Genomic DNA, 19,009 nt, shown 5'->3' on the forward strand with positions numbered 1-19,009 from the left:
ACCTGCTTTGATTCTCCGTTTGCGCATGGTGCCATTAGAGTGCTCTTCTGACAGCGTTGTTTCACTTTTGCCAACGACCTCCCAAAGATCATGTCCTTGTAAATAGGACTACATCGAGCACCCTATCATAGATTCTGACAAACGTGTGGACTTTGACGGGCCTTTAATATGTTTTTAATACAAACCCTAATTTAGGTTGACCAAGTGGAACTCTAAATTTTCCGACATTAAAGTCCAATGTTTGTCTATGATCTAAATTTAAATGGATGACTAAATTTTAAATTAATTATCTTAACATTACTCATTTTAATCTAATTTACTCTAATTAAATTCCAATAATTTTAATTAACTCAATCAATTCAAATTTATCTCTTAAATTTATAAAATATTTCCTAAAACAAGAAGTTACATATAGATCTTCAATTGTTTTACAACTTGATCTTAATTGATTAACAACGAAGATAACACGATTGAAAAAGTCTTCAATAATTTCAATACGTTTCATTCAAATTGTATCAAAATCTGCACAAAGTGCTTGGAATCTCACCATTTTTACCTTATCTTCTCGTTCATATAGATTCAGTAATGCACCTCATGCTGCTTTAACAGATTTTGGTCGATCAAAATCATGTCTTTTAATTTTTCTTTTTAAGTAATGTCTCAAATATCTCGAGATCTATGAAGAACTTTTATTTTTTTACTCCAACATCTTTAATTATTTCCTTGGAAAACAAAAATGAGGCTATAGCATATGTTTGGATGACATTGTTTAATGTTCGCTCTGATACTATTTTGTTCAATACGTCACTGATCTCATATAATACTTTACGCTAACGTTCACGTTTTCAAGAAAATAAGATTTTCCTCGAGACCGTACACAAGAAAAAAATGTTATATTCAACTTTGTATGATTTACTTAAATTGGCATTGCTGAGCTTGGTTATAAATAAGGGAAAGGATCTTGTAAGAGACACCTCTAAAAAGTAACAAATTAAATTACATGTATACATACTTTTCATGTACTCTAACAAAAAAAGAAACTTAAAAATATAGAAATTCATAAAAATAGAAATTCATAAATATAGAAATTCATGTATCTAGTAATTATAAATTATGCATGGAATATAGCTTAATTAATTTCTAATACATGCATGCAAAGTTTTTGCTTCTCTTTTAGAGAGGTGTTCATATGACCTAATAACCGGATCAACACAGACAATCTAATCTAAACCGTTTGGGTTATATTTTATTTAGGTTTGGGTTCGGTTGAATATTGAGAAATTGAAAATTTGAATCAATTCGTAGGTTGATATCTTTTTTATTGGGTCAACCTGACCAACACGAAAATAAGGTTACAAACCAACTTTACTCTACTTGTAAGATTATTATGACAATTGAGAATATTTGACGTTGTGACCGATGTTAGTGATGCATTGTGACTTCTGAATATTTCATATTTGAGTTTTATGATATTTTAGTTATTAATATAACATGTATGGTGGATAAGCAGAATATTTTTAAAATAATTAAAAAATAACAACTCCACAGCCCAACCTAACCCAACCCATTCTAAAAATAGAAAATTGGGTTGAGTTGGGTTGTGAACTCTATTCGAATTGCTCGGATCACCAACCCAAAATTTCAGATTAGTTCAAAAGATCTCTCCAACTCAACCCATGTACACTCTTATTTTTTCAAACCCAACTTTTAGAATTTGGATACGCCAATTCGTTCCATATGGCATAAGAGGTTTTGAGTTAATTTCCATAAGAATTTCAATCGTTGTTGTAAATATGAACATTTAGCAATAATATGAACATGGTAAGTATCTAACCAAATAATTGACCTATAAAGGAATAAATAGGTCAGTTGTGAGAGTGTTTCTGTTTTAGTTCATTACAACTATGTTATAAAAGTGCAGAAAAGTAGCAACAAAACAGCAAAATGGGTTTAGGTTCATTAGAAATTGGATATATAGTGTCCATTATTGTTCTACTTTGCATTTCCCAGTGCTATGCCAAAAGAAAAGTGTTCAATATTATTGAAGTTGGCGCCACACCTGATGGAAGAACAGATAGCAGTAAGGTACACAAACTTCACTAATCTATGAAACCCTTTTTTTCTCTTTCAATTCTCTTATATAATATATTATATCCATAGCATACCATCTTTATTTCATGATAATCAAATCAATAGTTAACACTAAGTTCATGAACTTAGGAGTATTTTTATATGAATTTATTTTTCATAGAGTATCTTGAGAAGTTATTAGTCGTAGAACATTTCTAAGAGAAGTTATTAGTAATCGAGCATTTTTTTTTTTTTGTTAGGAATTACGAACTTCCACAATGATATGATATTGTCCACTTTGAGCATACATATCACTGGAGATGATTCCTTACTTATAAACTCACGATCATACTCTAAATTAGCTTGATAAACTCATGATCATTCCCTAAATAAGTCAATGTGGGACTCTCTCCCAACAATCCTCTCATTGAACAAAGTACACTATAAAATCTCCCCTGAGACTTATGGAGCCCTCAAACAAAGTACACCCTTTGTTCGACACTTGAGGATTCTATTGACATGGTTAAGTTAAGGGCATGACTTTGATACCATGTTAGGAATCACGAACCTCCACAATTATATGATATTGTCCACTTTAAACAAAAGCTCTCATGGTTTTGCTTTTGGTTTCCGAAAAGGTCTCATCCCAATGGAGATATATTCCTTACTTATAAACTCATAATCATTCCCTAAATTAGCCCAGGTGGGACTCCTTCCCAACAATCTTCACCATTTTTAAGAGAAGAATTGTTGGAGTTACCATTTTTTAAGAGAAGAATGGTTGGAGTTTTTTCTCCCCTTATATAACAGTTAGATACGTTTTATTCACATTACAAAATTGAAAAATATTGTGCTAGAAGTACTTAGTTTTAAATTTTAAATGTTAATGCATTTCATTTGTAGGCTTTGCGTACGGCATGGAGTGAAGCGTGTGCAAATAATGGAGGTGGTGTGATTTTGGTACCAGCGGTAGGGAGGTTCTTGGTTTTGCCCGTGTTGCTTCAAGGTCCTTGCAAAGGCACCATTGAACTGCAGGTTGATGGCGATCTCCTGGCTTCCTCACACAAGGCTTTTGCGATAGGTTACTCTTGGTTCAAATTCTATGGAGTCAACAACTTGGTTATCAAGGGTCTAGGCCGCTTCGTTGGCCGAGGTCGAACCGCCTGGCCTTACAATACCTGCAAATATGGATCATGCAGTCGCCTTCCTATTGTGAGTCTATAAGTTATCATTTGTTTTCGACATATTTGTTGTAATATAACGTTTGATTTCTCGTAGACTATAAATCTCCAATCAATCAACAATTTAAGGATCAGGGACATAACATCGGTAAATAGCAAACTCTACCATTTCAACGTGCATGGATGCAATGACGTAGTGTTTGATAATGTTAAAGTAATAGCACCAGGAGAAAGTCCTAACACGAATGGCATCCACATTTCCAAGTCAACGGGTGTCACCATAAAAAACTCATTCATTGCCACGGGAGATGATTGCATCTCGTTCGGCCGTGGAAGTAAGGACGTTAAAATAACCAACGTTCATTGCGGTCCTGGCCATGGAATTAGTATCGGTAGTCTCGGGAAGTTCCTAGATGAACCAAATATTAATGGAATCGCAGTAAGAGACTCCAAATTCGTTGGCACGACAAATGGTGTTCAGATCAAAACATGGTCCAAATCATATCCAAGTGTGGTTAGCAATATTACATTTGTGAATGTCGAAATGTATAATGTCGAACGCCCTATCATGATCGATCAAAACTACTGCCCCAACAATGCGTGCAAGAACAATAAAGTGGTACGAATCTTGAAACTTGTTTGGATTCGACCAAAGTTGATATTACATTATAACGAATGATTCTAAATCGAAATGCGAATGATTGCAGAGCATGTCGAGAATACAAATTAAAGATGTGAAGTTCGAAAACATATGGGGAACATCATCGGAGCAGTTGGCAGTAACTTTGAAATGCAGCCAAGTTTTTCCATGCCAAGGCATAGTGCTAAACAACATCAACCTAGCCTTCAATGGCAGTGGCTCCTCAACTTCGATTTGCCAAAACGTCGAGGGTTCCGCTTCTCGCCCTCTTCGGCCTCCCTCTTGTCTTTAATTACTCTATCTTTCTTTCTACTGTTTTCAAAATAAAAGTATTAAGAACCCAATGTAAAACTAATGTGATTGTCTAACGTAGTTTCAGTATTTTGGGTGCATCCTAATAGGAGGGATCTCTCTCCACATCTAGTGGTGAAACATTGTAAGTTGCATTGTGGCAGTCTCCCAAATAATTTCTTCGATATAAGCTTCTACATTGGTTTCTTCAAACATAATTCAAATATAAAATTTCTTTCATAAAGCTTCTACATTTGTTTCTTCAAACATATTTCAAATATAAAATAAATCTAATTCAATTAAAGTAATAGAAAATACTCCAAACATTTGTATTTCGGAGATTCGGATCTTATATTCTCTAAAACCTCAATTTAGGTCTACTCATAAATAGAACTAGGATAAAAAATGCGATCTTCATCAATGTTCACCTTTACATAGATGTAAGCTATCAACTAAGTAGCATAAATAATAGAAAATATACTACTAACCAACTACCAAAAACAGAGAAAATATACTACTAACCAACTACCAAAAACAGAGAAAATATACTACCAACCACTCCTCAAATGAAGAAGAAAAATGATTATAGCTATATAAAATATATTCCAGGACAAATTATAGTTATACAACAAAATATAACTATCTTTATATCTTAAATCAAATTTCATAATACTCCCCCTTGTAGAATGTATGTCAATCACACTTTAAGAAAATCAAATGGTTGTCTTCTCAAAGCTCTAGTGAAAACATCTGCCAATTGCATTTTAGTCTAAACATAACATGGTTTGATGATTCCGGCTTGTAATTTTTTCCGAGCTATATGACAATCTATTTCAATGTGCTGCATGAGTTTGTGAAAAATTGGATTGGCTGCTATATGGAATGCTGCTTGATTATCACAATACAACTATTCTGGTTCGGACAGTGGAATTTTCAAGTATTTGTCATAGCTTGATATTCGGCTTCTATTAATGATCTAGATACATTTGTTTGCTTTTTAGACTTCCAAGAAATAATTGAATTTACTAGGAATATGCAAAACCCAAACATAGATCGTTTGGAAGTTCAATAGCCACCTCAGCCAGAATCGTAATATGCTTGTAATCTCAAGTTGTTTTCAGATTGTAACAGAAGTCTTTGACCAGAAGTACCTTTGATGTATCTCAGAACTCGAAGAGCTGCCTCCCAATGTGGTTTTCTTGGTTCATGCATAAATTGACTTAAACATACGAACTAAATACACTATGTCAAGCCTAGTAATAGTTAAATATATTAATCTGTCAATCAATTGTCTATATTTACTTGGATCGTTCAACTTTTCTCCTTCTATTAAAGAAAGTTTTAGATTTAGCTCTATAGAAAATTTTTCTAGACGTGCTGTTGTAAGACCTGTGTCTTGAAGAATATCTAAAACATACTTCCTTTGAGACATAAAAATTCATTTTCTAGATCGATAAAATTCAATGCCTAGGAAATATTTCAAATTTCTTTAATCTTTGATAAGAAATTTTTCGAGTAAACAAGTCTTGAGATGTTGAATTTCTTTGAGATCATTGTTTGTCAACAGAATATTATCAACATAGATAAAATTTGCGGTGAAAGAAGTACATCTACTCTCCATAAATAAAAAGTAATATGCTTTTGTCTTAGTGTATCCTGCATTTTGTATAGTGGTAGAGAATATGGAGAACCAATTTCGAGAAACATGTTTTAACCCATAAAGAGATTTATGTAATCGACATACTGTATTCTCCCCCTGTTGGCGAAGACCTTGTGGTAAAGACATGTAGACTTCCTCATCTAGATTACCATGGAGAAAGGCATTTTGAACATCCAACTGATGAGTGAACCATTTTCGAGCAGCAACAATAGTGAGTAAGCAACGAAGTGTAGTAAGTGTCGTTGTAGGAGAAAATGTCTCTTTGTAATCAATAACTTCAACTTGAGTGTATCATTTTGCTATCAGTCGAGCTTTATAACATTCAATAGAACCATCAGAGTGGTATTTAATCTTGTACAACCAACAACAGCAAATAGCTTTATGGCAAGGTGGTAAAGGAACGAGCAACCATGTTCTAAAACTACAATTTTAGCATTCATAGCATGCTGCCATGGTGGGTCGCCAACTACCTCACCATAGTTTTAGGTTCTTAGGTGTGTGTGTGATTAAAGGAAACATTGTCAGCATGTGACACATGTGTTGTTTCTCCACTAGGAAATTTATTGTAGAAATGATTGCAGGCTTTGGTTCTTGTCTTTTTTTTTTTTTTTTTTTTTTTTTTTTTGGTCATCGATCTTCTGTATGTCCCCTTTTATCACAAAATTTGCAATAAAACTTAAGAACTCAACACTCATCAATTATATGATCAGTTCTATTGCAGTGATCACTTGATTTGTCCTTGGTGAATTTTGAATATGTTGTCTTCTTCTGCACTGCTGCTGCAATTGAGAAATTCTCAATAGGTTCAGAAGTTTCCTGATGTTGCCTCTCTTCTTATACAAGTAATGAATAATCTTGCCTCACATTAGGTCATAAAGTCATCATAAATATGTTAGATCTCACCGTTTTATAAGACTCATTGAGAGCCCCATGAGTAGTTGCATCAATTTGTTTTCTTTTGATTGATCAACATGTACTTGGTATTGATTACAGATAAATGGTGTGTGGTGCGCTTTCAATTCATCCCAGAGTGCTTCAAGCTTGGTGAAATATGCTAACAATGTCATGGTTCCTTGTGACATCATTGTTATCGACTTTTGTATCTAAAAAAGTGTGGAGCATTCTTTTGTGGGAATTGATCGTGAAGATCAACCCACACTTGATGAGTTGTCTTGGCATGCATAATACCTTCAACAATATCTCCTTCAAGTGAATGAGTAAACCAAGATAATCTCATATTGTTGCAATAATTCTAGGGTTCAAATTCTTTTGAATTTTCATTTTGAGATGGTTTTTCAATTATGTGATGAATGAAGCCAATTTTCTTTTTGGCAATAAGAACCTGCCTAACTAATTTACTTTAAGATTGGTAATTTGTCTCATCTAATTTGATTTCAACAAATGAATATCATAGCTGATCAGAGTGATGAATGCAATAAGAATGTGTAAAATCAACCTACGAAGTTTTGAAGCTGGATTTGGCAGATTCTACCATTAAAAAAATAAAGAAAATTTTGATATGTAAAAACGCGAAGAACCATACTCTGATACCATGTTAATAATGAGAAGCAAAGTGGGATTGAAAGTGTGATATTCATTCATGTTCACAAGATTTAAATATGGTACAAGCTACCAACTAACTCCTAAAAATAAGAGAACTAGCCCAATTCTAAAAAATAAGAGAAAATATTATCAACCAACTCTCGAAAAAAATTGTAAGTGAATATAGTTATAAAAAATATATTCCACAACTAATTACAGTTATACAACATAATATATTCCACAAATTAGTAGTATAAGTACCATCGAGCTAGACCTAGGCCGGATAATGTAGCGTGTCAAGACAACTATGTGTCACTATCGTGTGTGGAAACAGTCAATGGTCCCCTAAACAGGCTCGTTCTACTGTAAATTCACCATGAGAGGGGTGAGGGATGACATAGGTAGACTGAGTAGCTGACAGGCACATGAAGTCTCTCCCTCAGATATTTGACCGTATAGCTTTTCCTATGGAATGGTCGCCAGTTAACCTTACCCATGTATTCAGACGAAATGTCATTCTATCCTATGAGATGTGATGGGGTAGCGCCTCAAATCAAGATACTCAAAGTTCACTCTTGAGGCTACGTAAGAGTACTAAGCATGAGAATAAAAAGTTTGTTCACCCTCGAATGAGATTCGTCATTAAGGAAATTTGCAGCGCTAGTACTTGGTAAATAGCTTCCAGATCCTGATAGAGTCTATAACAGGTAAAAGAACCACTTGGAACCTTAAGACCAACTTAGAACCTTAGATAGCTAAGGAATTAGGCTCAAATTTCTAGAACCTAGAGCAAAGGCTCCTCGATATTTAATAGGTTAAAGATATAATGAGAGCTTACCATTAGGTTGCTTACGGAGTATTTTTATACTCACTCCTTTTTCCTTTCTTTTTCAAGAGTTTGTAGGCTGTCAATCGAGGTGGAAGAGTGTTTGAGAGTTGCAATGTTACAAATGGATTGTTTTAGAGCATCAATCCGATTTTTGTATTTGAGTCTTTTGTATTTCATTTCGTAAACGTATCCCAAACCTATTTTCTCCTTTGTAATAAATTTGAACAACATCTACTTGTAGTGGGATTTGTTTTGTATTTAATTGTAACGTTGTTTCTCTCTAGTCTCTTATTAGATTTTCATCTCTTATTTTATTCTACTTTTATTCTGTCTTTTTAGTCATTTAAAGTTTCAAAAATTGGGTTGTGACACGGACCACCGTCAACAAGACAAAAACTACCTTAGCCACTCCCACATCGTCCAACTTCCCCGTCCAAAGATATGAGTGAATTAAGTCATCCATGTCATTAACAACTTGCACTAAAAAGAAAAAAAAACATGTCCAATCGACTCAATACTTTGACAAATAGATTAAATAAATAATAATTAGTTCGCATAAGATAAAATCCTAACGGGTCAACTTCTCAAACACGTAATAACTCTTTCTAATAGAGACAAACATAGTGTACTCATAATAAAAGCCAAACCAAGATAACGAACAAAGGAAATCCTAACCCTATCTCGAACATATTTTGAAGATAGGTTTTATTATGAAGTTAGAAATAATTATGGAATACTTATACGTCATTTCCACATAATTATGGAACATATTTTGAAGATAGGTTTTAGTTTCCATTTTGCATGAAACGACATGTCGCACAAGACAGCGAAAGGAGGAGAAGAGAATGGAAACTGTCACCGACATCATCATTTCTAATCGTCTCATCATCATCAAGAAAACATACTAAACATAATAAAATATTAAAATATTAAAATATTAAAATATTAAAAAAGAAAATTTGTCGGACGGCTGTGAAAGTCGACACGTCGTTATGTGACAGTTAATTTTTCAATTATTTTAATATGGTTTGACGTTTTTATTCGCTTTCTGTATTTATTAAACGGTTTCTGTTGCATCATGCTTGCACATGACTGATGCAATAATGGGCCCAGGCCCCAGGCCCACGAATCTTGTGATCCATAACCTCAGTTCCACTGGCCCACTAATTCATTGATGTTTGCATTCAAAAAAAATCTTATTCATTTAACCCAACCATTAACTCGAATAGCGGTGTCAAACTAACCTGACCCAACCATTTGTTTTTAGGTTAGATTGAGTTGGGTTGGTCCGAGAGGATGATCAGCCACACTAAGACTGAGACACGGCCCAGACTCCTACGAGAGGCAGCATTATTAAAAATCCTATTTAATGGGCGAACAGCCCAACCCTTGAAACATACTACAGCCCCAGGTGGCAAAGAGCCGACATCGAAGTGCCAAATCTTCCCATCAATGTGAACTTTTAGGGAAGATCAGCCTGTTATCCCTAGAGTTACTTTTATCCGTTGAGCGACAGCCCTTCCACTCGGCATCGTTGGATCACTAAGGCCAACTTTATTATATTATAATAGTTAAATAATAATAATTATTATTTAAATATTGTGTTTGGTAAGTTGTTAGAAGTAGGCAATTTCAAAAAACACAGACAACAAGGAGCGATGGTGATTGGTCGAAATCGAACGGCTAAGATTGAAAGTTAAAAGTCATAGACGGTCGATGTAATCCGACCGTCACGCTGACATAGCTATAATTATAAACAAAAAGAATGGCTATTTTGTTCTCCCTCCTCCTCAAGCAATCTCTCTCTCTCTCCCTTTGACCTCTCCCAACGCCTATCTCCCAAATTCAACGTTTCAAAATTTATTATCATAAACAAATCTCCATTTCTCTCTCCTCTCTCTATAAATACATATCCCATTTCAACTCCAAACACCCACAAATTTCCTATCAAATATGTCTCTACAAAGCTATGTTGCACTCGAACGCCCTCGTTTTGTCGATCGAAAGCTCCTTGCTCGACCTCAACATGAAGGCTTCGGCGCTGTCGTAAGAAGAAGCATCGGCAGGTAAACACGATTCAACTAATGTTAGTGATTGAGATGTGAGCTCTATTTGAGTTGTTCGAGCCACCCATTCAATTAACTTTTTTTTTCCAGGTATGAACTCAAATACTTTGATCCATTCCTTGTTCTAGACGAGTTCTTTGGTACCCACTTCTCAAAATCTTTCGATTTTTATTGATTTATTTGCTCAAGAAATTAAGAGGAGGAAATTAAAATATATTATTGTAGTGACTCCACCAGCTGGTTTTCCTGATCATCCACATCGAGGATTTGAAACTGTCACCTACATGCTGCAGGTATTCATATTGTTCTTTAAAATTACGATTCTCTAGTATGATACTATCTATTTTGAGTATAAGCTCTTGTGACTTTGCTTTTGATTTCTCTAAAAGACATCGTATCAATAGAGATAGTATTCCTTATTTATAAACTCATGATCAATCTCTTAATTAGTCGAGATGTTTGTTTTAAAATTTGATTCAAGGGAGCAATGACACACGAAGATTTTCAAGGCCATAAAGGAACAATTGGAGCTGGCGACTTGCAATGGATGACTGCTGGCAAAGGCATTGTCCACTCTGAAATGCCTGCCTCCCATGGCACTCAACATGGCTTACAACTTTGGATCAATCTCTCCTCCAAACACAAAATGTAACTTCAAATCCTTCGATTTCAATTCAAAAAACGTTAAATTTTCATAATAATCGTGTTTTCATCGACAGGATAGAGCCGAGGTATCAAGAAGTACATAACAACGACGTAGTAGAAGCTAAAAAAGACGGAGTAAAAGTGAGAGTGATAGCGGGAGAAGCCATGGGAAAACGATCCCCAATTTACACCAAGACTCCGACCATGTACTTGGATTTCACACTAGACCCAGGATCTCACATCGAGCAGCCGATCCCAGTGGGATGGAACGCGTTCGTGTACGTGCTAGAAGGCGAGGACGGAGTGTTCGGGAGCGTGAAATCGATGCCGATTGCATCACATCACATTCTTTTGTTAGGGAGTGGGGATGGATTGGAGGCTTGGAACAAGTCTTCCTCTGAAGCCCTAAGGTTTATATTGGTTGGGGGTGAGCCATTGAATGAGAGTGTTGTGCAGATGGGGCCATTTGTGATGAACACTGAAGAAGAGATTGACCAAACCATTGAGGATTTTGAGAATGGTACCAATGGGTTTGAGAGAGCAAAGCATTGGAGTTCACAAGCTTAAGATGTTGCTTGCCTCTTCTTTTGCTATTAATTTGCAAACCACATTATTATTTCTTTGTTATTTTAGATTCATATGATTAATATGTAATTCTACACACAAATCGGATCTTAATTTGTATCGAATCTTAATAGTTAATTAACCTGAATGCAATAACAAATATAGAATAGTGTGACAATCTTTTGGTGCAATATCCATGATCTTGAACGTTGAAAAGCCTTTTTCGTACATTCAGAAGTGTATCCTAAACCTACCCATTCGTGATTTTGTGGTTAGGTTAAGAATCCCCTAGACGTTCTTCCAAAAGCAGCTAAAAATGATGGTTATAATAGAAAAAATTGGGGTAGCATTGAGACGCTCGTGGTAAGGAAGCATATTGCAGTGTTGACACGATATGAACAAAAGTTTGCCTGCACGTGTGTTTGCTTTGACATGAGAGTTGCACATGGTGTTGTCGTAGTGTTGAGGCACTCTTGACAACATCTCAGGACCAATTTGACTTGATGCATTTGTAGGGTCGAGATGAGATGACGATTCTCCCTTAAGTCTTGAGCTTGAATTTCTCATTCTCTTTGTAACGGTCCAAATCCACCGTTAGCAGATCTTGTTCTTTTTAGGCTTTGCTTTTCGGGTTTCCTGTCAAGGTTTTTAAAACGCATATGCTAGAAAGAGGTTTTCACACTTTTATAAATGGTGTTTCTTTCTCCTCCGAACGGACGTGGAATCTCACACTTTTTTACATGATTATTTCAATTCTTATCCAATTAGATGTAAAGCCACTGTGACTTTGTTTACCTTCCTAATATGTCTAAAATGACTCTTTGAATTATTTGCACGTAGAAATATAGAATTAATTGCTTAGATTCTAAATGGTGGTGTAAAATAAAGGTTAAACAGGAGGTGATACGTACACACATACTGACAATGTAATTCACTTAGCGTAATTGAATTACAACGTTATCATTGACATCTTTAAACTTGTAACCGTTAAAAAAATAAACGATTGTAATAAATTTGCGTGGACTCTGACAAGCTCACGAAACTTTTGCAAACTCAACCAATCACACGTCTTCAACTAAACCCCCATACCACGTCCACTTAGTGTACCAATTAAGTTTCCCCATTTGACTTTCATCCCCCGTATTTTCCACGAGAGAAATCATAGTAGATCCAATAATGGTTCTCGATCTATCTTACTCTATAAAATTTTAAATCATGTAAAACAAAATTCAAAATCATCCTAAATATATTATTATAATTTTATTAAATAAATAGAAACTAAATTCAAGAATTTAATCGTTTAAATATTGAATTAAATGGTTGCTATTTATGGAAATCATAATCATATTTGGAAAGAAGATAATTTAATCTTGCAATTAACCAAATTTAAGATAATTTACAATAATTTACTTTTTTTTATTTTTAATTTACAATAATCAAAATCTGAGATAATTTAGCCTTCTTCCTTAGGTACCCACAATTATTGTCATGAGCGTTAGCTCGTCTTTTTCTATGATACATATTACCTCTGTAACCCGTTTGTCCTCCATCTCCTTTTTGGATGTTGCTACATTGCTTTCAATACCATTCATCCATCTCCTTTTTTGATGTTGCCACATTGTTCTCAACAAATTTTTGTTGGACCAACAATCCCGGGACATGTGGCCCTTTTTCTAGCAATTGTAGTAAATATCTCCAAATCTTCGAGTTATTGTTGTTGTTCTTCTGAGCTCTCCCTAGTTGTGAAGTTTCTTGATGACTTCTTTCTTTATCACCATTTTTGTTGCTTCAACTTTCATTTGTGTAGAGTGCTCTTCTTCACCCTTTAATTTGATTTCTCCCATTTGTTTAGGCACAGCTCCTTAAAAAGCTAACAAATTTTCAAACTTTAAAAGTGATGGTTGAGCGATTTCTCCCATTTGTTTAGCATTGGCTTATAGACTAACTAACAAATTTTCAAACTCTACGAGTAATGGTTGAGCATGCCACCCTTGTACAACAATAACGAAACTTCTATATTATGGTCGCAATACGTGAATAATGATTCTTTTCATTTGAGATTCTCCAGTGGCGGACTTCAGGTCTAGTTCTCTTCATGTCTTGTCACATTGTAAAATTGACAACAACTCGTTGTCCAGAAGTTGTAGTCTCGTATCGTTTTTCTTTGAGAACAACATCACGAACGTGTCTCATGCTTTTTTCGGTGTCTTGTCATCCCGAATGTGCTCTAACATCTCTTCTCTAATTGTGGTCTTCGAGGCAACACATTTGTTTGCCTGCTTTGATTCTCCATTTGCGCAAGGTCCCGTTAGGATCCTCCTCTGTCGTCGTAGTTTTACTCCCGCCAACAATCTCCCAAAGGTCATGTCCTTGTAAATATGACATAATACATGTTGCGCACGTGTTGTAGTTGTTGTTGAGTTTCTTGATTCTTACAACAATTTGGAAATCACCCATCCTGTTGGCAATTCCTTAGAAATACCAAACTTTTTCGACACAAAACTTGCAAAATCACGGACTACTCACGACACAAAGAAACTCACTCACTAATAATCTCAATAAATCGTTTCTGATGTAGAAGATCAAACAGAGCTGCAACCACATAACTTCCCAATCAAATTCGTCATAACACTCATCATGATCAACTTTACGAATATCCCATGGTATTCTGGAAGCTTGCAGCAATGAGTCTGATAACTCCCAATTTATTACCTCTTCTCTAAAAATAATGCCTACTCCCTCAACTCCTCTAACAAAAATATTCTTAACAAAAATATTCAATATTTCAAGGAAGAGACAAACTGCACTCTGCACTGTGTACAGCTGAAGAACACCAGATGTTGTCGTTTTTTTCAAATACTGAGAAAGCTGGGTCACCACAAAAATGTTTGGCAGTTCCTTAATATCTTAATTTTAAAATTTTTAAAATGGTTACAAAAATATCTTTTAATTTTTTAAAATCTAATTAATATTTTTTAAAAAAATTAAAATTTAAACAAGAGGCATTTACGGACAAGCTAACAAGCATTGCTCCAAATCAACTATCTAAAGTCCACAAGGCAAAAAAAAAAAAAAAAAAAAAAAAAACCAGTCACTTTCCAACTCAAATTGCAACAAGTAAACTCTTCCAAACATTAGCTACAAATTGCCATTAACATGGCTGTTCTGCAAAACATGTTAAAAGAATGCTGGATTATGCATTACCAGCTCGTTCTCCTCTTCTCCAACGACTTGCAGAATGCAGAAAACGCACCTTTAAATTCAGCTGGAAGCGCAATCTGAAGGGGCAAAACCATGGGAGGACGATTCCTCTCCATATCGCTTCTCTTTCTCGAGAACACGGGATGAGCTAATGCTGGCTGCTGCTTGTTAAGGCCTTCAAGTATAAAGGAAAAAGCTCCAAAAGTGAGGCAATTCTGGAGAAGAGCCTGTGGGGCGCCTGCAGATTAAGAGCTTATATTTACATACACGAGTTCTAAGTAGCAGTCATATATGTCTCAACTTCTTTATATCAAAGCAACATTTGTGTAATGGAAGTGGACATCGACATGCAATAGACAGGTCCGAGCAAACAAGCCGAAATACAAGTCCAATTGGTACGGTATGCTCAATGAATTAAAATATACAAAGACGCCAGATACCCCCAGAAACGTCATCCAGGTCCAAGCAAACAGGCCGAAATACAAGTCCAATTGGTACGGTACGCTCAATGAATTAAAATATACAAAGACGCCAGATACCCCCCGAAACGTAATCCTGGTCTAAGCAAACAAGCCGAAATACAGTTGAATTGGTACGCTCAATGAATTAAAATATACAAAGATGCCAGATACCCCCCCGAAACGTAATCCAGTAATCATGAGGTTTCTTATTTTTTTTCACTAAGTGAAGCCAAGGAAAAATTACAGAATGAAGAAAAATGCCAGTTGAAAAGGCTACTACCTGGAAAACTTAGAGCTAGACCAGTGCAGCATCCAGCTACCCCCGCATTAATAACTACAAAATTCGTTAGCTTCATTAGAAAGGGATGCATATGGCTAAATAATGACATTTCCAAAGTGAAGAAACTCACTATCATCCTTTCCTCTCAGCCTCTTTAACATGCAAACGACCAAGCTGTGTACCCCAGACAAAACTGCAAATGTCTGATTCATAAATCAAAGTTGCAAAAGATCAGTGAACGAAATAGGACATTCAAATCTTTAGGGCCAGAAACCAGTTATGAAATTTATTCAGTGAGAAGAACTCCATTAATCTTTTTCAATCAATAATAATATACTCGACAAATCACACCTTCGCACTAGATCCAGCGTCTGCAAATGATCCTTTAAAGCCCTTCTTCTTAAACAATCCTGAACCTAAGGGACATTCAAAATGCATTCAATTTTAATTGTCTCAAAGCAATATTGTAAGTAAAGGAACTGTAATGTATAACGTGAAAAAGAGGAGGAAGAAAAAAAAAACAGCCCCCATTTTTTTCTATAGTAAGTTCGTTATAACGGTAGTTAATTTAGTCAACTATATTAGAAATCCGTGGTTACAAATTCTATATTTATATGAAGAGTATACTGGTTTAAGTATATAATAAAAAGATTTTGTCCCTTCAGATACACTGACATGATCTTGTATCGGTGCAGAGGACGGTTTTTTAGTGCATGTCAACTTCTGAAGCATGTAATTCTTTTTCATGAGTTGCAATGGAATTAAAATATGCACAATACCTATACTAGATTGTTAGTGTAGCCAATGATGCCATATCAATACGTGCTTCAAAAATCGGGTATGTTCCTTCCAAGAGCATGGCTATACTAGAAAAGCTGTAAACTAAATTCATATCATGATTTTTCCAATGCGACTCAATGATACACATGTTAACAATCCGGCTACCAATGATTAAGGCTTTTTTCACAGGTTATAAAAGAGAAGCAGTAACAACTTGTCCGTTAAATGATCAATTCAGAGCCCCTTGCTCTCTTAGTTTAGATGGATCCTTAACAGAAGTCAGAACTTGAGTTTTTTAGTAGTCTACCGTCTAGTATTGCATAATGTTTACTATGGGTCCCAGGGAATGTGAGTTAGTTAGATAGCTGACTGTATGGTGTGGTTCAGGAAGGAAGGTGAGTATTAGAGGGTGTACGCTTTACATCATTAGTACCTCTTGAATCTTCCCCAATTCGCTCATATTTCCTATTCAATAAACTGGAAACTCACCAGTGTCATCGTTATCTTCCTTCAGTAATGAAGACATGGCCAGTTCTACATTTCATATGGCAGATCTTGTTTTAACTGCATTACTAAATCACTCTATTAGTGCACGGATAAGATTCTTGTGCAAATAGTTATATCACTATTCTGGAACACTTTTTCAACCTTAGAGAATCGTTCTAACATGTTTGTTGCTCTTCCTAATCACGTCAATAGTTCATTAAGTTCTCTAATGTACTTCTTTCCCTTTGTTCTTCTTAGTCCATGGTAGATTAGTGTTTGTTTACTCATGATTCAAACTGTTCCTTTGTTGCATTGTTGGTGTACTGTGATATCCCACATCGGTAGGAGAGGGGAACGAAGTATTCTTTATAAGGGTGTGGAAACCTCTCCCGAGTTGACACGTTTTAAAAACCTTGAGAGGAAGCCCGAAATTAAAAGTCCAAAGAGTACAATATTTGCTAGCAGTGGGCTTGGGCTGTTACAAATAGTATTAGAGCCAGACACCAAGTAGTGTGTCAGTGAGGACGCTGGACCTCGAAGGGGGGTGGATTGTGAGATCCCACATCGATTGAAGAGGGGAACGAGTGTCAGCGAAGACGCTGGGCCCTGAAGGGAGGTGGATTGTGAGATCTCACAACGGCTGGAGAGGAGAACGAAGCATTCTTTATAAGGGTGTGGAAACCTCTCCCTAACAGACGAATTTTAAAAACCTTGAGGGAAAGCTCGAAAGGGAAGGCCCAAAAGAGACAAATATCTGCTAGCGGTGGGCTTGGGTCGTTACATGTACATTGATTTTATTATTTTAAACCCATCATTGTCAAAGATACTACTGATTCAGTCAAACTTTTGCTTCATGGTCAGTTTCAGCGTAAAGATCTTGGCTCTGTCCGTTAGTTTCTCAGCTTAAAGTTGTCAAGTCTCAGCATGGAGTCTTCCTTTCTTCTAGGAAACTATTGTCTGCAACTGTGTGAGAACATTGACTTCCTTGACTAACTTTTTTTTTTTTTCTTTTTTTCGATTCAACAACACATTGGGGTAGGGGTTCGAACCTACGACCTTTTAAACAAAGATATATGTCTAGATCAGTTGAGTTAGGCTAAAGTTGGTAAATCTAAGCAATAGCAATAGAAATTGAAGTTAGCCCTTTTGAGGGTTGATGATTCTTCTCCTTGTCGTTCTCTTATCAACTACTATATCTACAGATTTGGTACCAAATATATGTTTCCCTCTTCAATGTCTTAGTGCTAGTCCAATGACAACATATCTAATGGTTGTTCTTAATAGCTTTTGAGGATGTTGATTGCCACGTGTATCAATACTCATTGGAAGCACAATCATGCTCTTGCTAATGCTACTTCGTGACACTCATGTTTCTGGTTCTCTGATTTTTGGATGATTTTTGGAATCAGTTTCAACTTGCTGATACGTTTTGTAAGGATTACCAATGAATGGAATCGGGTTATTCTATAATCATCCCAATTTCAACAACAACCGAACCCCTTGTCTATATCTAAAAATCCGATACCTCAGAGAACAGCGTAATCAAACATATAAAGCCAAAACAAAAATGAAACATTCTTGACAGGGAAGGAGGGAGAGAGATACCGTAGCCGAAAATGGAGCCCATGAAGGCTCCAGCAGCGGAGTCACCGGCAAACCTGAAAAAACAAAGAGCAGGGCCACCAAAAGAGGGGGAAACTACGGCGGCAGAAGAATTAGGGCTGTCTGATGGATTGGTGTCAAGCTCAGCGTCAGATGACTCGTCCTTCGAAGAATCCGCCATGGCCGCAATTCTCTATCTTCCTCCCTCTCTGCTCTGCTAAACCCTTTCCCAATCTCTTAATCTCCCGAATGCAAAAGTTCCCAACCTTTTTTTTTTTTTTACTGCACACCAATCTAAACGCAGCTGCACGACGTCGTTTCAATTTTGTTTTTTTTTTTCTTTAATTGGAGATATATCCAAATTTATTTTCATTTCCAAATTCTCATTTTATGAAAATATCAATTTCGATGAGTATTTAAATAAATAAATAAATATAAAAAATTCATAAAAATTATTTAAATTAACAAATAAACATTTCACAATTATTAAATAAATTTAAAAAATTTATTATTAATACTTCATTTACATTAATAATATTTTTCTATCAAAAATATTGATTTACTTTTTAAGTCGGTGTGGAACGGATGAATAGATATTAAAATGTCCAATAATTATTCCAATTTACCTTTTAATGCATAAATTTCGTTCTACAAATTTCTTAGCATATCAGGTCTTAAGACATGCTACCAATCCTATTATCCAAGTTCTGA

At 35.5% G+C, this 19,009-nt stretch overlaps 3 protein-coding genes across 5 annotated transcripts; 2 read left to right on the forward strand and 1 right to left on the reverse strand.

Moving 5' to 3' along the window:
- Window positions 1–1,944: 1,944 nt before the first annotated feature.
- LOC111438614 (exopolygalacturonase-like) lies at window positions 1,945–4,183 on the forward strand. Its single transcript, XM_023076483.1, has 4 exons — window positions 1,945–2,085; window positions 2,974–3,282; window positions 3,349–3,870; window positions 3,959–4,183. The coding sequence occupies exons 1-4, from the start codon at window positions 1,945–1,947 to the stop codon at window positions 4,181–4,183; spliced, it is 1,197 nt and encodes a 398-aa protein (XP_022932251.1).
- Window positions 4,184–10,150: 5,967 nt separating this feature from the next.
- On the forward strand, window positions 10,151–11,604 carry LOC111438618 (pirin-like protein). Of its 3 annotated transcripts, XM_023076493.1 has the most exons (5): window positions 10,151–10,279; window positions 10,370–10,419; window positions 10,505–10,572; window positions 10,761–10,927; window positions 10,999–11,604. In XM_023076493.1, the coding sequence occupies exons 1-5, from the start codon at window positions 10,167–10,169 to the stop codon at window positions 11,489–11,491; spliced, it is 891 nt and encodes a 296-aa protein (XP_022932261.1). In that variant the 5' UTR covers window positions 10,151–10,166; the 3' UTR covers window positions 11,492–11,604. The 3 variants fall into 3 exon arrangements, with proteins under 3 accessions (XP_022932261.1, XP_022932262.1, XP_022932263.1); XM_023076494.1 differs by lacking the exon at window positions 10,370–10,419 and having other exon boundaries at window positions 10,188–10,279; XM_023076495.1 differs by lacking the exon at window positions 10,370–10,419 and having other exon boundaries at window positions 10,277–10,369.
- Window positions 11,605–14,563: 2,959 nt separating this feature from the next.
- On the reverse strand, window positions 14,564–18,570 carry LOC111438628 (mitochondrial import inner membrane translocase subunit TIM22-2-like). Its single transcript, XM_023076509.1, has 5 exons — window positions 18,302–18,570; window positions 15,782–15,846; window positions 15,561–15,633; window positions 15,431–15,484; window positions 14,564–14,927 (listed from the first exon to the last, which is right to left on the reverse strand). The coding sequence occupies exons 1-5, from the start codon at window positions 18,477–18,479 to the stop codon at window positions 14,689–14,691; spliced, it is 609 nt and encodes a 202-aa protein (XP_022932277.1). The 5' UTR covers window positions 18,480–18,570; the 3' UTR covers window positions 14,564–14,688.
- Between the last annotated feature and the right edge of the window lie 439 nt (window positions 18,571–19,009).

The sequence above is a fragment of the Cucurbita moschata genome, unplaced genomic scaffold, assembly GCF_002738365.1.
Source record: "Cucurbita moschata cultivar Rifu unplaced genomic scaffold, Cmos_1.0 Cmo_Scf00078, whole genome shotgun sequence".
In the NCBI taxonomy this organism is placed as follows: Eukaryota; Viridiplantae; Streptophyta; class Magnoliopsida; order Cucurbitales; family Cucurbitaceae; genus Cucurbita; species Cucurbita moschata.

Coding starts and splice junctions, on each gene's coding strand:
- LOC111438614 (XM_023076483.1), top strand. CDS start 1,945: ATGGGTTTAGGTTCATTAGAAATTGGATATATAGTGTCCATTATTGTT. Junction 2,086..2,973: donor GAAGAACAGATAGCAGTAAG/GTACACAAACTT, acceptor TTTCATTTGTAG/GCTTTGCGTACGGCATGGAG. Junction 3,283..3,348: donor CATGCAGTCGCCTTCCTATT/GTGAGTCTATAA, acceptor GATTTCTCGTAG/ACTATAAATCTCCAATCAAT.
- LOC111438618 (XM_023076493.1), top strand. CDS start 10,167: ATGTCTCTACAAAGCTATGTTGCACTCGAACGCCCTCGTTTTGTCGAT. Junction 10,280..10,369: donor GTAAGAAGAAGCATCGGCAG/GTAAACACGATT, acceptor TTTTTTTTCCAG/GTATGAACTCAAATACTTTG. Junction 10,420..10,504: donor TGTTCTAGACGAGTTCTTTG/GTACCCACTTCT, acceptor ATATTATTGTAG/TGACTCCACCAGCTGGTTTT.
- LOC111438628 (XM_023076509.1), bottom strand. CDS start 18,479: ATGGCGGATTCTTCGAAGGACGAGTCATCTGACGCTGAGCTTGACACC. Junction 15,634..15,781: donor ACGCTGGATCTAGTGCGAAG/GTGTGATTTGTC, acceptor TTTATGAATCAG/ACATTTGCAGTTTTGTCTGG. Junction 15,485..15,560: donor GCTGAGAGGAAAGGATGATA/GTGAGTTTCTTC, acceptor CGAATTTTGTAG/TTATTAATGCGGGGGTAGCT.